At 63.3% G+C, this 15786-nt stretch overlaps 2 protein-coding genes across 8 annotated transcripts; both read left to right on the top strand.

Moving 5' to 3' along the window:
* The first annotated feature begins 816 nt into the window (after nt 1-816).
* Nucleotides 817-11469, top strand: PGAP6 (post-GPI attachment to proteins 6). Of its 7 annotated transcripts, XM_077984854.1 has the most exons (15): nt 838-1091; nt 1366-1582; nt 1687-1752; nt 4547-4724; nt 4809-5016; nt 5230-5357; nt 5552-5820; nt 5909-6228; nt 6924-7014; nt 7102-7225; nt 7465-7601; nt 7956-8134; nt 8202-8348; nt 9547-9663; nt 9987-11469. In XM_077984854.1, the coding sequence occupies exons 6-15, from the start codon at nt 5302-5304 to the stop codon at nt 10281-10283; spliced, it is 1737 nt and encodes a 578-aa protein (XP_077840980.1). In that variant the 5' UTR covers nt 838-1091; nt 1366-1582; nt 1687-1752; nt 4547-4724; nt 4809-5016; nt 5230-5301; the 3' UTR covers nt 10284-11469. The 7 variants fall into 7 exon arrangements, with proteins under 7 accessions (XP_028696591.1, XP_077840976.1, XP_077840975.1 ...); XM_077984850.1 differs by lacking the exon at nt 1366-1582 and having other exon boundaries at nt 832-1091; nt 9592-9663; XM_077984849.1 differs by lacking the exon at nt 1366-1582 and having other exon boundaries at nt 833-1091.
* A 238-nt stretch (nt 11470-11707) lies between these two features.
* On the top strand, nt 11708-14986 carry MRPL28 (mitochondrial ribosomal protein L28). The gene is made up of 6 exons (XM_015125202.3): nt 11708-11760; nt 12218-12512; nt 13176-13328; nt 13755-13889; nt 13976-14062; nt 14601-14986. Exons 2-6 carry the CDS (start codon nt 12225-12227, stop codon nt 14706-14708), a joined length of 771 nt encoding a protein of 256 aa, XP_014980688.2. The 5' UTR covers nt 11708-11760; nt 12218-12224; the 3' UTR covers nt 14709-14986.
* The last annotated feature ends 800 nt before the right edge of the window (nt 14987-15786 follow it).

The following is a 15786-nucleotide window of genomic DNA, read 5'->3' as shown; positions in this document are numbered from 1 at the left end:
CGTCTTTTTGACTTCGCTTATGTAGTTTGGCTCTGCAGACGCCCCCTACCCCCCTCCCACCCACGACGCGGTGGAACTTCTGGATTCTGTGCCACGCTTGGAAAAGCCGCCTTGGCCCCAAGACAGAAAAAGCTTCCCTGAGTTTTCTTCTAGGCTTTATCGCTTCCTTTTTTCGGCTTAAATCTTACATGATGGGACTCCATCCCGGTGCAAAAAAGTACCACGACTTGACCACGCACCCGTCTGAATCGCCATCCCAATCGGGTACTACAGTCCCTAAGCACAAGCAGCCTTCTCGTCTGTGCATAAAAGCGTGGATCTGACACGCACCTGCAGCGGCTCTGCGGCGTGAAGGCCGGCCCAGGGGTCGCCGTGTTGAGGCGCCTGGCTCAGGCCCACGCGCGCCGGGCAGGGCAGGGCGCGGGCCCCTCTAGGTCCCAGGCGGAGGTCGGCGCCTCTGCGCCCCGCGGGCTCCCCGAGCCCGCCACGGACGTCCCGGCCGAGCAGAGCTGGGACTCACCGAACCGGCGGGGAAGCCCCGCGAAGCCCACGCCTCGGGGAGAATTTCCTGCGTGTTCCAAGCGCGCCCGGCGCGACCTCTCCGTCCTGGGACCCCCGCGATCCCTCCGTCCCGCGCGATCCTCCGTCCCGCGAGCCCCCTCCGGCGTCCCCCAGACCCCGCGTCCCCCGCTCTGTCCCCCGCGCGTCCCACGTGAACCCTCCCCCCGCGCCCGGCGTCTGCGACCCCCCGGTCCCGCCCCCCGACCCCGCCCGCGCCCTCCCAGCTGGGCCTGCGGGGCGGGGCCTGCGGGCGGAAGTGCCCGGGGCGACGGTGGCGGAGACCGGCCGGGCCATGGGCGCCGGGGGCAGAGGCGGCAGCGGCCGCGGAGGCGGCAGAGGCTGCCCGGGCGGCGGCAGGGGCTGGCGGCGCGGGACGCGGGCCGGGTAGCGCTGGGCCGAGCGCGGAGCCATGGGCCGGGCTGGCACCGGGACCGGGGGCGAGGCAGTGGCCGCGGTGGTGGCGGGGCCGCTACTGCTGCTGCTGCTCGCCCGGCCCCCGCCTGCCTCCGCCCGCGACAGCGGGAAGAGCGGTGAGCGGGGGGCGCGGGCGCCATCGGGGGAGTGGGGCTGGGGCCGCGGGCGGGGCGGGATTGTGACTCACCCCCGGCGCACCTGTGCGCTCATCTGGCGCCGGCGCGGGGCTGGGGTCCCCGCCGCGGGTTGGGGGCTCAGGGTGGCCCTTTGCGGCGGTTCGTGTCCGAGGGGTCGAGGCGGGCGGGACCCCGCTCTTCCTCCTGGTTTCCCTGAACTGGGTTGGGCCACATCGGCCCCTGGAGCGTCCTCTCCTGTCCCTCCTCCCTCCAGAGCGCTCGGGTCCGGCGTGCCCGGCGCACTCGGCGCGGGGAAGTTGAGGGGCCCAGGAGACTGCCCGGGACTCCAGATGGGAGGAGTGTCTGGGCCGTGAACTCACCGGCCCGGTCCGGCCTGGGAGAGGGGCAGAGCCAGGAGAAAGTTGTTAGACACTGGAGCGGGGCCCGTGGGCGTCATGGCTCCAGCCCTTCCACAGCGACCACCAGCCCTGGTACAGCCACTTCCCACCGCCCGCCCGGCTTCTGGGAGGAGGGACTGAGGAAAGGGCGCCCCTCTCCCCTCTTGTTTGGAAACTTTGCATTTCTGTTCCCTGAGGGTCGCCGTCCCTGACTGAGGTCCAAGGAGCCGGCTGCACCAGGGAGAAGGTGTTGCCCTTCCAAGGTCTGTACAGGGTAGGGACGTGTGTGTGGAGACCGCCAGGCCTTGGCCACCCGGAGATGCTGAGGACTTGCCCTGGCCTCTGTGGCCTCGCTCGAAGGGTCGTGTCCTTGCCGGCTGGCTGGAAGGGCCCACACGTCCCCAGTCACTCGGGTGCCCAGGTTGCCTGCAGCTGATCCGGTGCTGTTCCCTGACTTCCCGGCCCCCAGCCTCTCCCCCGCCCCTGAAATATTGCTCCTTTGAGCTCCTGTTTCTTCTGGGGGCTGTGCCTCCTGCTTTCTGAGCTTGGCACAGCTAGAGATGAAAAGCAGTTTTCCCCGAGGACGGTGCCCGGGATTAAATTGCTCCATGGCTGGGCGCAAAGCTCACGCCTGTAATCCCAGCACTTTGGGAGGCTGAGGTGGGTGGATCACCTGAGGTCGGGAGTTCGAGACCAGCCTGACCAACATGGAGAAACCCCATCCCTACTAAAAATACAAAAATTAGCTGGGTGTGGTGGCCGGCGCCTGTAATCTCAGCTACTCAGGAGGCTGAGGTAGGAGAATCCCTTGAACCCAGGAGGCGGAGGTTGTGGTGAGCTGAGGTCGCTCCATTGCACTCCAGCCTGGACGAAAGAGCGAGACTCCGTCTCAAAAAAAAAAAAAAAGAAAAAAAGAAAAAAAAATCACCTGGGTGTGGTAATGTGAGCCTGTGGTTCCAGTTACATGGGAGGCTGAGGCTACCATGAGCCGTGTACATGGCACTGCACTCTAGCCTGGGTGACAGAGTGAGACCCTCAAAAAAACCAAAACCTTATTCCTTAGGAAACTGGCAAAGGAAATTCTCCTGTTCCAGAACTCAGGCCTGGTGAGGGGTCCCTGGGAGATGGAACACCTGGGTGTGGGCAGTGGAGAGGCCTGATGGGCTGGCTCAGCCCCTCACTCCTCCCAGCCTACTGTGGAGTAAGTGCTCTGTGGCATCTGTGGGTGGTCAGGGTCTCCCATGGGTGCCTGTCCTGGTTTGGAGGATGTGGGTCAGGGGTCTTCACTCAGGTTCCCAGGACAGGGACAGGGACTTGCATTCCCACCTTCCTCACCCGGCCCTGTGTCCGTGGAGGGGCTGTGGGGCAGGCAGGGGGGGTGTGTGGCTGGCCCTCCTCACCCTGTGGTCACCTCGGGCTCAGAGCACCGCTAACAGCCTGGTAGCGTGGGCGATTTGGGCAGGGAGCTTGGGCTACAGAGCCCTGGGAGAGGCCCTGAGGGCCTGTGAGCCCTGGGAGTCGGGAACTGGGTGTTAGGACAACCTTGAACAGATCTCTTATCTCTGTGTACTTGCTGAAACTTCACAGCCACCAGCTGGGTTCTAGGCGCCCTCAGGCTGGCGCTCCAGGGCCAGAGGGGCTGAGGGCTTTGCCCCAGCAGGCCCAGGGGCTGTGTGCTGCTGGTGGCCTCCCCTGCCTGTCCCCACAGAGGCCGGCTCTCTCCAGGACACCGTGGCCCCGGGGGCTTGAGTTTCCTCTGCCCACATTATCAGGCCACAGCCTGGTGGGTGGGACCTGGTGGCCAGCAGACACCTGGAAAGCCTGGAGTCCGTCGTGGGTGGAGCCTGCCCCTGCCCCTGCCCAGCCCCCAGGCCAGGCTCCCCTGGAGCTTGGCCCGGCTTTTCCGACAGGCTGCTGTTGGCAGGTATATCGTTTCTTCGGGTGCCTCTATGGGAGGGTCACCAGGCTGGCAGGAGAGCCTGCTGCTCACCTGTCTTCCTCCTCAGGAGGGGCCTGGGCCTGGGCCTGAGCCAGCCACTCTCCAGTGAGACCTAGGCAGGGTTCCTGAGTGCAGGATGGGGAACTGCAGTGGGGAACTGCAGCGGAGGGGAGGATGCCACACCCTGCTGTGTCCACTGTGCATTTCCTCCTGAAGCCTTTGTCATTAATTAACCTCAGAGGGAGGGGCCCCCAAAGGGACGTGCCCTCCACCCTGACCTACCCAGGAGAAGGCTGGGACCCAGGGAGGGAAGGATGCCCAAGGTCACAAGGGCACGAGGTCGGAACTGGCACGGGGGCTGGGGGTGAGAGCCTGTGAGTCCTCGCCTGGGGCCATGAGCAGGATGTCTCCCACGGGCCCTTCTCCATCCCCGCACCAGGCATGGGCGCATTCCCTGAGGACAGTTAGGAGCCTTGCCCGCTTGGAATGCAGGGGGCAGCTGTCCGCTTGTTCTCATGGCTGGCCAGGCTTCTGGCCTGGGTCCCTCCCGCACGCGGGGTCTCACTCTGGGTAAGGGGGAATTTGGGCTCTGGTTTGGCTGTGTCCGAAGACATCATAGCCCAAGCAGGCAGCCAACCCATCCAGAGATGGGGGATGTGGAAGGCTGAGAGGAGGTGGGAGGGCCATGCCTTGGCCTTGGTAGCCAGGGCATCTGTGATAAGGGGCGGGGGCTCCTTCCTGACACCTGCTGGGTCCTTCAGCTTCAACCTGGGTTGGCCGTGGGGAGTGGGGTCTTCTAAGGTTGGAGGCAGTTAGGGTGGCGACGGGTGCTGAGGTGCCCTGGGACTTGTTTGGAAGCTGCTGCAGTGAGATGGCAGCTTTGAAAAGACCCAGATGCCAGGAGGGTGGGATGTAGGTCATTTGGGGAGGGATGGCAGAGGACTGGCTGAGGGGCCAGAGGGTGGCCGTGACCTTTACCAAGGTCAGAGTTGGTGTGCCAAGGGCTGCAGGTGGGTCCCCTGGGGCTTACAGCCCTTTCCTTCTGGGGACCTCATCCTCCCCATCTGCGGCCCTGGAGGAGGGCTCCCAGCCTGGCTGACGCCTCCTTCTCCTCACAGAGGTGGGGCTGGTGTCCGAGCACTTCTCGCAGGCCCCGCAGAGGCTGTCCTTCTACAGCTGGTACGGCAGTGCCAGGCTCTTCCGCTTCCGCGTGCCCCCGGACACTGTGCTTCTGCGCTGGCTGCTGCAGGTCTCCCGGGAGGGCGGCACCGCCTGCACCGACGCAGAGATCACCGTGTAGGTGGCCGCCCGCCTGCCTGCCCACCCCCCGCGCCTGGCCAAGCCCTGTGCCTGAGCCCTGTGCTGCCCTCCCGTCTCCAGGCACTTCCGTTCCGGCGCTCCTCCCGTCATCAACCCACTGGGCACCAGCTTCCCAGATGACACCTCGGTGCAGCCCTCCTTCCAGGTCAGGGTGCCACTGAGCGCTGCACCGCTAAGCAATGCCTCTGTCAACGTTTCCCACCCAGCCCCCGGGGACTGGTTCGTGGCCGCCCACCTGCCCCCGTCATCCCAGAAGATCGAGTTGAAGGTGAGAGGGGCTGCCCTCCGGGATGGAGGCAGAGAACCTCGCGGCGATGGCCAGTCCCTGCCGTTCACCTCTTTGGGGTGGTCCTTGCTCTAGGCTCCACACTGCATTCTGGGGCCAGCCCTGCTCCCTGCATGCCTGGGGTTTCTGGTGGGACCCTGCCCTCATGCCTGCATTCTCTGACACCACCCCTGCCCACACCTGTTCTCTCCCTAGGGCTTGGCTCCCACCTGTGCCTACGTCTTCCAGCCTGACCTGCTGGTCACACGGGTGGTCGAGATTTCAGTCATGGAGCCAGATGTGCCCCTTCCACACACTCTCCTCTCCCACCCCAGCTACCTCAAGTGAGCGGGGCCTGGTGGGGCAGCCCAGCTCTGGCCTCCGGCCCCACCTCAGATTTGGTGGAGTGGGTGCGAGAGCCTGGCCCTGAGCCCTGGGGGTGGGCTGGGAAGTAGTCCAGATGCCTGGCCTCCTTGGGTCCCCACGAGGTGGGCTGAGGAATGGCAGAGCCTGAGCCAGCTGTGTCCCCTTGCTGCAGGGTCTTTGTCCCCGATTACACGCGGGAGCTTCTGCTGGAGCTGCGGGACTGTGTGTCCAGCGGGAGCCTGGGTTGCCCTGTGCGTCTCACCGTGGGCCCGGTCACCCTGCCTAGCAACTTCCAGAAGGTGCTCACCTGCACCAGTGCCCCCTGGCCCTGTCGCCTGCTGCTGCCCTCACCGCCCTGGGACCGGTGGCTGCAAGTGACAGCTGAGAGCCTGGTGGGGCCCCTCGGGACAGTGACTTTCAGTGCTGTAGCTGCCCTCACAGGTGGGCCGCACAAGGGCTGGAGGGATGGCCCTGCCCCTCCCCAGATCCCTAGACATTCCTCCAACCAAACCCCTTGTCCTCTCGGCAGCTTGCAGGCCACAGAGTGTAACCATCCAGCCCCTTCTGCAGAGCAGCCAAAACCAGAGCTTCAATGCCTCCACTGGTCTGCCCTCCCTGAGCCCCGACCACCAGTATCTGGGCAGGAGTGGCAGCGTGGACCGCAGCCCCTTCTGCCTCACAAACTACCCAGTCATGCGGGAGGACATGGACGTGGTGTCCGTGCACTTCCAGCTCCTGGACAGGGTCTCGGTGAGGGTGTGTCCAAACACACCGTCCATGATGCGACTGCGCCTGAACACCGGCATGGACAGCGGGGGGTCCCTCACCATCTCCCTGCGGGCCAACAAGGTACCTGCTGTCTGCAAGCGGCCTGTGGCCTGGGCTTGGGCAGGGCGTCGGGCGGCCCCTGCAGGGCCTCCTCATTTACCTTGGCACTGGGACAGGCAACACAGTGACACCAGCAGGCATGGGCCAGGACAGGGGCCCATGTTGGGGGCGCCTACCCTGCTGGGCAGCCTTGCTCCTGTCAGCAGGGCCCAGGGTAGCTAGGGTCAGAGGTGGGGTGGAGGCAGGATGTCCCAGGGCCCGGGGAGGAAGGGTCTCGGTGGGCCCTGGGCCCTGGGCCTGCAGGAGTCTCAGAGAAAGGCACCAGCACTGACCGGGCACAATGACTCACACCTGTAATCCCAGCACTTTGGGAGGCCAAGGCGGACAGATCACGAGGTCAGGAGATTGAGACCATCCTGACTAACACAGTGAAACCCTATCTCTAGTAAAAATACAAAAATATCAGCTGGGCGTGGTGGCGGGCACCTGTAGTCCCAGCTACTCAGGAGGCTGAGGCAGGAGAATGGCGTGAACCCGGGAGGCGGAGCTTGCAGTGAGCCGAGATCGCGCCACTGCACTCCAGCCTGGGTGACAGACCGAGACTCCGTCTCAGAAAAAAAAAGGCACCAGCACCAGGCTGAGCTGGCATGTGGGGCGGATGACCCCACTGTGGCCAGGGGCTGCTGGGGCTGAGCCGGCACTGCCTCCCTTTCCAGACAGAGATGCGGAATGAGACCGTCATAGTGGCCTGTGTGAACGCTGCCTCACCCTTCCTTGGCTTCAACAGTTCGCTCAACTGTACCACAGGTATGATGGGCAGGCGTCACCATCAGCGTGGCCCCTGCCAGCTCCCGACCCGGCCTCCTCTGATGGGGCCCTCTGGCTCCCCTGCAGCCTTCTTCCAGGGCTACCCCTTGTCTCTGAGCGCCTGGTCTCTCAGGGCCAACCTCATCATCCCCTACCCAGAGACAGACAACTGGTACCTCTCTCTACAGCTCATGTGCCCTGAGAACGCTGAGTAAGTAAATCTAGGGCAGGGACGGGGGTCAGGCACCCTGTCATTTCACTCAGGATCACAGGCGGGCTGCCTGAGGTTGGCATTCTGAGTGACCCAGCTAGAGGGGTGCTTCTTCCAGGGCTACTGAAAGCTGAGGGCCTCAATGCTGGGTTCTCATGTCCGTCAGCCTCTTGGGTGTGCTGGTGGCAGCTGGGCTGTCAGACCACTGCACCAGCTTTCCTGTGGCCCCTTCCTCAAAGGGAGTGTGAGCAGGCTGTGGTCCATGTGGAGACCACCTTGTACCTGGTGCCCTGTTTGAACGATTGTGGACCCTATGGCCAGTGCCTCCTGCTCCGCAGACATAGCTACCTGTATGCCGGCTGCAGCTGCAAGGCAGGTGAGGGCCAGGGCCCCGCCCGCCCCGAGACGCTGCTGCTGTTGGCTTCCAGTGCTGTGCCATGCCTCTCCCCTGGGGAAGCGCCACAAGGGGCTGGAGAGAGACCCCTGCAAAGCAATGCAGGGGCAAAGCCTCCTCCCCACTCCCCTGTTCCCCACCAACAATCTGTCTGCCTGGCACAGGCACCAGGTATCCCCGCGGGTGATACTGCCTCCTGACCTTGGCCCCGCCCACTGTGCCTACCCAGCTTGCCCCTGGGTGATGAAGGGGCTTCTCTGCAGGGTCCTGGGTGAGGGGTGGGCCCTGAGTTTCAGCAGTGCCCCCAGCCTCCGCCGTGGGGTTTTGTGCCCCCAGGCTGGCGTGGGTGGAGCTGCACGGACAACAGCACAGCCCAGACGGTGGCCCAGCAGAGGGCAGCCGCACTGCTTCTCACGCTCAGCAACCTCATGTTCCTGGCCCCCATCACCGTCTCAGTGCAGCGATTCTTCCTGGTTGAGGCCTCCGTCTACGCCTACACCATGTTCTTCTCCACGGTAGGCTGCCCTCCTGCAGGGACTTGGGGTGGGAGGGCGGGATGGCGCTCACGGAGCCTCTCCACAGTTCTACCACGCCTGCGACCAGCCCGGGGAGGCGGTGCTGTGTATCCTCAACTATGACACGCTGCAGTACTGCGACTTCCTGGGCTCCGGGGCGGCCATCTGGGTCACCATCCTGTGCATGGCGCGGCTCAAGGCAGTCCTGAAATACGTGAGTGGCCCTCGACGTGGGGTGTAGGCTCTGGGGGAGCAGGGCCCCCAAGTGCAGCCTGCAAAAGGCAGTACCGTGGGAGAGGCCGGACCTGGCATTGGGCACAGCCCCTGGAAACCTCACATCTCGCCCTAGCACGGTGGCTCTGGTGGCTCACACCTGTAATCACACCTGTAATCCCAACACCTGGGGGAGGATCCCATTAGGCCAGGGGTTCAAGAGCAGCCTGGGCTGTACAAAAAATCGAAATGTTAGCTGAGCGTAGTGGGTGCATGCCTGTGGTCCCGGCCACTCGGGAGACTAAGGTGGGAAGATCGCTTGATCCCAGGCGTTGGAGGTGTTGGAGTGAACTGAAGTCACGGCACTGCACTCCAGCCTGGGTGACAAAAGAAAAGAAAGCTCATGTCTTCTGTGATGCCACACGGAGATGCGGGTCTGAGACCCTGCAGGCAGTTGTGAGGGGGCAATGCCAGCTGTTTGGAGGATGCCAGGAAGGAAGGTGGTAGGCAGGGGAGGCCAGGCCCCCTATCCTTGAGAAGCCCCTACCCATGCTCCCTGGGTCCTTGGTGCCAAGGATGCTTTGGGGACTCTGTGGCAGCTGGCCCTGGCATGGGGAGACTCGTGCCCTAGGTTTGTGAGCTGTATGCTCTGCCCTCCTGTCTGCTCTGGGAACTACAGGCTGGGTGCTGCCCCAAGGGGGTACCCATGGGAGCCCCACAGCCAGGGCAGGGGGAGGCTGGGAAACACCAGGGTCCTGCAGGGCTGAGTGCAGGGCCTGAACCTGCAGATAGGCAGAGAACTGTAGGTTGTGGGCAGAAGTGTCTGATGGAGACTGGGGGGTAGGAGCCCCTCCCTATGGAACAGTGGGCGGGAGACTGAAGCCACCCTGATGGGGGATTCCTGGAAACCCAGGGGTACAGAGGGCTAGTGAGTGTGTGGGTGCAGAGCTGCCATATGTGGCTGTCCGGTTTGACCACCCTCTAGTCCCCCAGAGGTGCGCGCCTGGCCACATTCACCTGTGGATGCAATGCAGAAGCTGAAGGAGGGGCGTGTCCCTGCCGGCTGGCAGAGCTGGTCAGAGGGTGGCAGCAGCTCCGAGGGGGCAGGCAGAGGTGCTGCGGGGCCCTGGGGTACACTTGCTCCTGCTGGGCCTTCACCCTCAGAGGTGTCCCTGCAGTCATCCCTGTGTCTTGCCCAGGTGCTGTTTCTTCTGGGCACACTGGTCATCGCCATGTCCTTGCAGCTGGACCGCAGGGGCATCTGGAACATGCTGGGGCCCTGCCTCTTTGCCTTCGTGATCATGGCCTCCATGTGGGTAAGGAGCCGGGCTGGCTGGCACTGCTGCCCAGATGCTCGCAGAAGAGAGCCTGGCCCCTTGCTCTGGCCACGTTCCCGGTCTTGCTCCAACCAGTGAATGCCCGTATCTGCTGGGGGTTGCCATGGCACCCACAGAGGCCCAGCATGGCTGTGTCCCTGAGGCCTGGGCCTGAGGACCAGTGGCCTTGTGCCCTTGAGCCCCCTTGAAGCAGCCCACCCTTGTCGTTCTGCTGCCCAGAGCTGGGCAGGCCCCCAGTAACCGCTGTTTCCGGGCCCTGGGAGCTGCGGCTGCACTGATGCCTGCGTGGCTGTTTTCTCTAGACTTACCGCTGCGGGCACCGGCGCCAGTGCTACCCCACCTCGTGGCAGCGCTGGGCCTTCTACCTCCTGCCCGGCATCTCCATGGCGTCCGTGGGCGTTGCCATCTATACCTCCATGATGACCAGCGACAACTACTACTACACCCACAGCATCTGGCACGTCCTGCTGGCCGGGAGCGCAGCCTTGCTGCTGCCGCCACCTGATGAGCACGCTGAGCCCTGGGCCTGCTCGCAGAAATTCCCCTGCCACTATCAGATCTGTAAGAATGATCGGGAGGAACTGTACACGGTGACATGACACCAGCCTGGGGACAGCTGCTGCTCTGATGATCTCTTCAGCCAGGAGCTGCATCGAGGAGGGGGAACCTGGTTCAGTCCTGGACAGATTGATTTCCAGCTGAATAAAATTGGCCTGGGTACCCTCTCACTTCCTCCTACTGAGGAGAGGGCCACCCCCCCTCACACGCACCTCTCCCCACCAGCTGCCTGCTGGCTGCTGAGGTCCCTCTGCAGATCCCAGCTGCTGTCTGCAGTGGCCCCTGGGGCCTGGGCTTAGTTACCTGGAGACCACAGGTGCCTGTGCGAGGATGGGGCTGTGTGCTCTACTGGCCTGAGGGTGGCTAGAGATGGGGTGAAGGACTCCCTGTGGTCCTGTTCCCTGGTGAGGCTGTGGTAAGAGACCCATGGAGCCCAGGAACCCTGAGCCCACCACTGGAGCTGGGAGCTGTGAACTCCGAGACCCCTGCTCCTGGCCCCTATGTGGCCCTGATGCCAGCCTGCCTGAGGCATGGAGGATCCCCCTCTGCTGCTGTGGTCATCATAGGGACTGGAGACCAAGGTCTCCACCAAAGCTGATGGGCGCTGGGGATGCAGGCTTCCGCCCCGCCCTTCCCTTTTTCTTGGCTCTGGAGCCTTGGGTCCCTGAGAAGAGTCTCCTGGGACTGGTGTGCTCTGCTGCTCTGGGGATTTGGCCCACAAGGAACCCCTACCCAGCCCAGTCCACCCACCCCAGCGTTCCTGGGCCTCCCTCTGGGAGCTTTCTCTGGGTCCCAGGAGCTGTGGTTGTGTCTGCCCCCTGCACTGGGCTGTCTGTGCCCTGCGGGTGTTCAGGAGACTGGGCTGTCTCTGCTCCTCATGCAAGCCTTGTGGGGGAAGCAATGACTAGGAGCAGCACCTGGCCCCTCCCTGAGGCCTGTGAGTGTTGGATCCACCCTGGGGAAGTGGGCGGCTGAGACCCGGGTGGGGTCCTCCTACACTTGGCTCTGGGGGCTTCCTTTCTGGGTCTTGTCCGGGGTGTGGCTTTCCTGAGGGTCTTACCTCCCCCAGCCACCCTGCCTTTGACCACCAAAGCAATCTCTAAGCTTATAAAAGAAATATGTATATATGGGGTGTTTTGGAGTAAAAGAAAATTCTAAGACATTAAGACATATTTTTATGTAGATCTGATTTATCTGTGATTGGTGAATTTAATATTTCAAACTAAACGAGTTTTTACATTTTTTCTGCGCTCGTTCCCTGGTAGGGTAAGCGGGCCCCGGGAGAACAACCCCCGCCCCGCCCGCGTCGCCCTTTTGCGGAAACGCCTGGGCCGCACATTGCCAACGGTGCCTTGAGCTGCTGCTGCTGTCTCTGCAGGGTGTTTTTTACGGTCCCTAAAGGGGGCGGAACGAGGGGTAGACGGATGGCCTTTGCAGCCAGTCAGCGGTGGGAGGAGGTCCAGGCGCGGCGGACCGGCTTCCGGTTCCGGTGGGGCGCCGGGTTTAGAGCTCTGAAAGGTGGGCGCGGGCCGGTGGGGTGCGGCGGGGGGACCGCGGCAGAAGGGGAGGGGCAGGTGGGTGCGGGGCGGGGGCAGGAGTAGGGGGTAGGAGGTGAGAGCCCGGGGGCAGGAGTAGGAGGTGAGAGTGGAGGCAGGGGTAGGAGGTGAGAACCGGGGGCCGGGGTAGGGGTAGGGGGTGAGAGCCGACGGCCGGAGTAGGGGTGGGGGGTGAGAGCCGGGGGCCGGGGTAGCGGGTAGGGGGTGAGAGCCGGGGGCCGGAGTAGGGGTAGGGGGTGAGAGCCGGAGGCCGGGGTAGCGGGTAGGGGGTGAGAGCCGGGGGCCGGGGTAGGGGGTAGGGGTAGGAGGTCAGAGCCCGGGGGTCAGGGTAAGAGCCCGGGGCCGGGGTAGGGGGTAGGTGGTGAAAACCGGGGGCCGGGCCAGGCTGCAGGTGACTGCGAGCCCTCACGTCCCGCCAGGCCCGCGATGCCTCTACACAAGTATCCCGTGTGGCTCTGGAAGCGGCTGCGGCTGCGAGAGGGCATCTGTGCCCGCCTGCCTGGCCACTACCTGCGCTCCCTGGAGGAGGAGCGGACGCCCACTCCCGTGCACTATAGGCCTCATGGGGTCAAGTTCAAGATCAACCCCAAGAACGGGCAGCGGGAGCGTGTGGAGGACGTGCCTATCCCCATCTACTTTCCCCCCGAGTCCCAGCGGGGGTTGTGGGGCGGCGAGGGCTGGATCCTGGGCCAAAGATACGCCAACGACGACAAGGTGGGTCGGCAGGCGGGCTTCAGGGGCTCCTCCCAGGGCTTGGCTGTGCGGAACGCCCGGGGTACCTGGAGAGATGTGGATGGGCTCTGGGGATTACAGCCTGGCGGAGACACAGCTCCAGCAAAGGGGCATGCAGAGCAAGAACCGCAGTTCTGGCAAACAGGACTGATAAACTAGGGGTGAGGTGGGGTGATTCAGGCCGGGGAGCAACCAGAGGCCGTGCGGAGTCGGGGTAACGTTAGGATGAGGAGGAGCAGAGCAGGTCCGGGAGGCGAGCAGAGCTTCGAGGCTGCTTATGATGGACTTCCTGGCGGGACTGCTGAAGCCTCTGGGGAGACTTGTGTCACCTCCAGCCTGGAATGTGACGACCTGTAAACTGTGGGGTTGCACATGTTTCTGAAACACATCCAGCAACCATGTGACAAGGGCGGGAACGCCCAGCTTGCTGGGGAGCAGCTGACTTCTGGGTACACAGCCAGGACCAGCGGTTGGGCTAGGGCAGCAGTGGGCTGGGGGCCGGCCCACTCAGCTCCAAGTCCCCAGTCTGATAGCCGTGGGTCTGTGATGGAGTCTCCCAGGGGAGGGTGAGGGCAGTTGCCCTGGGTCCCCCTTGGTCTGTAGGAGGAAGCAGCAGTACTCACAGAGGCTCTGTTGCACCCTCAGCTCTCCAAGAGGCTGAAGAAGGTGTGGAAGCCACAGCTGTTTGAGCGAGAGCTCTACAGTGAGATCCTGGACAAGAAGTTCACGGTGACCGTGACCATGCGGACCCTGGACCTCATCGATGAGGCTTACGGGTTCGACTTTTACATCCTCAAGGCAAGCGGGGTGGGGCGAGTCAGTGCACAGCAGGGTCTGGGATGGGCCAGTCAGACTCAAGGGAGCCCCAGGTCAGCATCACACCGGGGCGCGCTGGCATCTGTGCAGGAGAATCACTGGGAAAGCGTGAATGGGGCCGTGCCCCTTTCTGGCCAGCGCCTGTGGGGTCTCCTGCCTGCAGGAGAGGCCGTTGCTCTGTGGGTGGCTGACTTGCCGGTGGGGCCTGAGTGAGCACAGCTGATCCCTTCCCTGCTCTTGGACTTGCTTCTGTTCTGATCCCACCCCCGTGGGATCAGGCGGCCCCACCTGGGCCTTCTCTGTCCTGTCCTGGGACCACCAGCGGCTAGAGAGGAGCCGGGTGGGTTGGCTGGAAGGGTAGGCGGGGCCCTGCCACCAGCACCTGGCCCCATGTGAGCCTCCTGCCAGACCCCGAAGGAGGACCTGTGCTCCAAGTTCGGGATGGACCTGAAGCGAGGGATGCTGCTGCGGCTTGCCCGGCAGGACCCCCAGCTGCACCCCGAGGACCCCGAGCGGCGGGCGGCCATCTACGACAAATACAAGGTGAGGGTTTCCATCCCGCTCCCTGCCCCTGGGGCCTCCTGGCTCGGCCCTGGGCCTCACCACCCTTTCCATCTCTGTCTGCCTAGGAATTTGCCATCCCAGAGGAGGAGGCAGAGTGGGTGGGCCTCACACTGGAGGAGGCCATTGAGAAGCAGAGACTTCTGGAGGAAAAGGTGAGGGTGTGAGCACTGCTGCCTGCCCAGGGCCTGGTGTGCGGGGTCTGGGAGTGTGCTGCCTTGGAGAGAGCCTGCATGAGGGGCTGCTGCACTGGGTGGGCTAGGGGAGGAGCTGCTGCTCTGCATTGCCCCCACAGAGGAGCATGGCCCGCTCCCTCCCCTCCAAGTCCCCACCCTGTCCTGCCACAGGACCCTCAGTAGGAGGATTGGGTTCCTGCACCAAGGGTTTGCTCGGCCACCAGCATCCCAGGGTCTGGAGCCTGTGGTAGCTGTCGGGACCGGGAGCCCCTGATGGCATGGCAGTTGGCTGCCCCCATTCCCTCTGTTTATCCACAACCACAGGGATGGGACAGGGGCAGGTGTGTGCCTCCAGTGTCCCCAAGGGAGGGGGTTTCTCATCTCACTGACAGGGCTCTGCCCTCCAGGGCCTCTCATGCCCCAGTTCCTCTGGGCGGCAGCTGCTGGTCCCATCCCCACCAGAACTCCAGCTGCCTTGGGCTTCCCTGGCCTCACCATGAGCCCCTCTTCCCTTTAGGACCCTGTACCCCTGTTCAAGATCTACGTGGCGGAGCTGATCCAGCGGCTGCAGCAGCAGGCACTGTCAGAGCCGGTGGTGGTGCAGAAGAGAGCCAGTGGCCAGTGACCACACAGCTCCTCCGTGCCTGACCACCAGGCCCAGCCTTCCCTGCCAGGCCCTTTGCACCGAGGACACAGATCCTGGGGAGCTGTGAGGGCCACTCGTGGGCAGTGAGTGGATCCTGGTTTTGTGTGCTGCCCATGTACCTTCCAGCCTGGGGCCAGCTTGGCAGGGATCCCCAGGAGGCCTGGGGCCACCCAGTTCCTCGCAGGCGGGGGCCCCCATGCTCGGGGCAGTGCTGCTTGTGCCCGTGGGGCTGGGAGCGAGTAAAGTCTGGGCCAGGCTGTGTGTGTGCGTCTTTGCTTTGAGGACCGGCGTTCTCTTTGGGGACCCTGATCCTGTCACCCCTGCCCCTGCTGTCCCTGAGACCTTGGATGAGCCGTGGGCATTGACTCTGGCTGCCTGTCCCCAGCTGAGCTGCAGAGAGCGAGGTTTGATTCTGTGTTTTGTGGTTTTTTGTTTTTTTTTTTTTGAGACGGAGTCTTGCTCTGTCACCCACACTGGAGTGCAGTGGCGCAATTTCAACTCACTGCAACCTCCGCCTCCTGGGTTCAAGTGATTCTCCTGTCTCAGCCTCCTGAGTAGCTGGGATTACAGGTGCCCACCACCACGCCCAGCTAATTTTTGTATTTTTAGTAGGTGTGGGGTTTCACCATGTTGGTCAAGTCTTGAACTCCTGATCTTGTGATCCGCCTACCTCGGCCTCTCACCATTTTTTTTTTTTTTTTTTTTTTTTTAATGAAGTCTCATTCTGTCATCCAGGCTAGAGTGCATCTATGTGATCTCAGGTCACTGCAACCTCCAACTTCTGGGTTCAAGCGATTCTCCCACCTCAGCCTCCTGAGTAGCGGGATTGCAGGCACCTGCTGTCATGCATGACTAATTGTATTTTAGTAGAGAAGGGGTTTCACCTTTTTGGCCAGGCTGGGCTTGAACTCCTAACCTCAGGTGATCCACCTGCCTCGACCTCCCAAAGTGCTGGGATTACAGGTGCGAGCCACCACCCTGGCCGGATTCCGTGTCTGTCTTTCCTCTGGTAGAGGGTCTGGTGTAGCTGGGGGCATCCAGGGGTGTAGCCGGCTGA

The sequence above is a fragment of the Macaca mulatta genome, chromosome 20 (assembly GCF_049350105.2).
Source record: "Macaca mulatta isolate MMU2019108-1 chromosome 20, T2T-MMU8v2.0, whole genome shotgun sequence".
Taxonomy (NCBI): domain Eukaryota; kingdom Metazoa; phylum Chordata; class Mammalia; order Primates; family Cercopithecidae; genus Macaca; species Macaca mulatta.
This window is presented reverse-complemented; position numbering and strand designations above follow the sequence as displayed.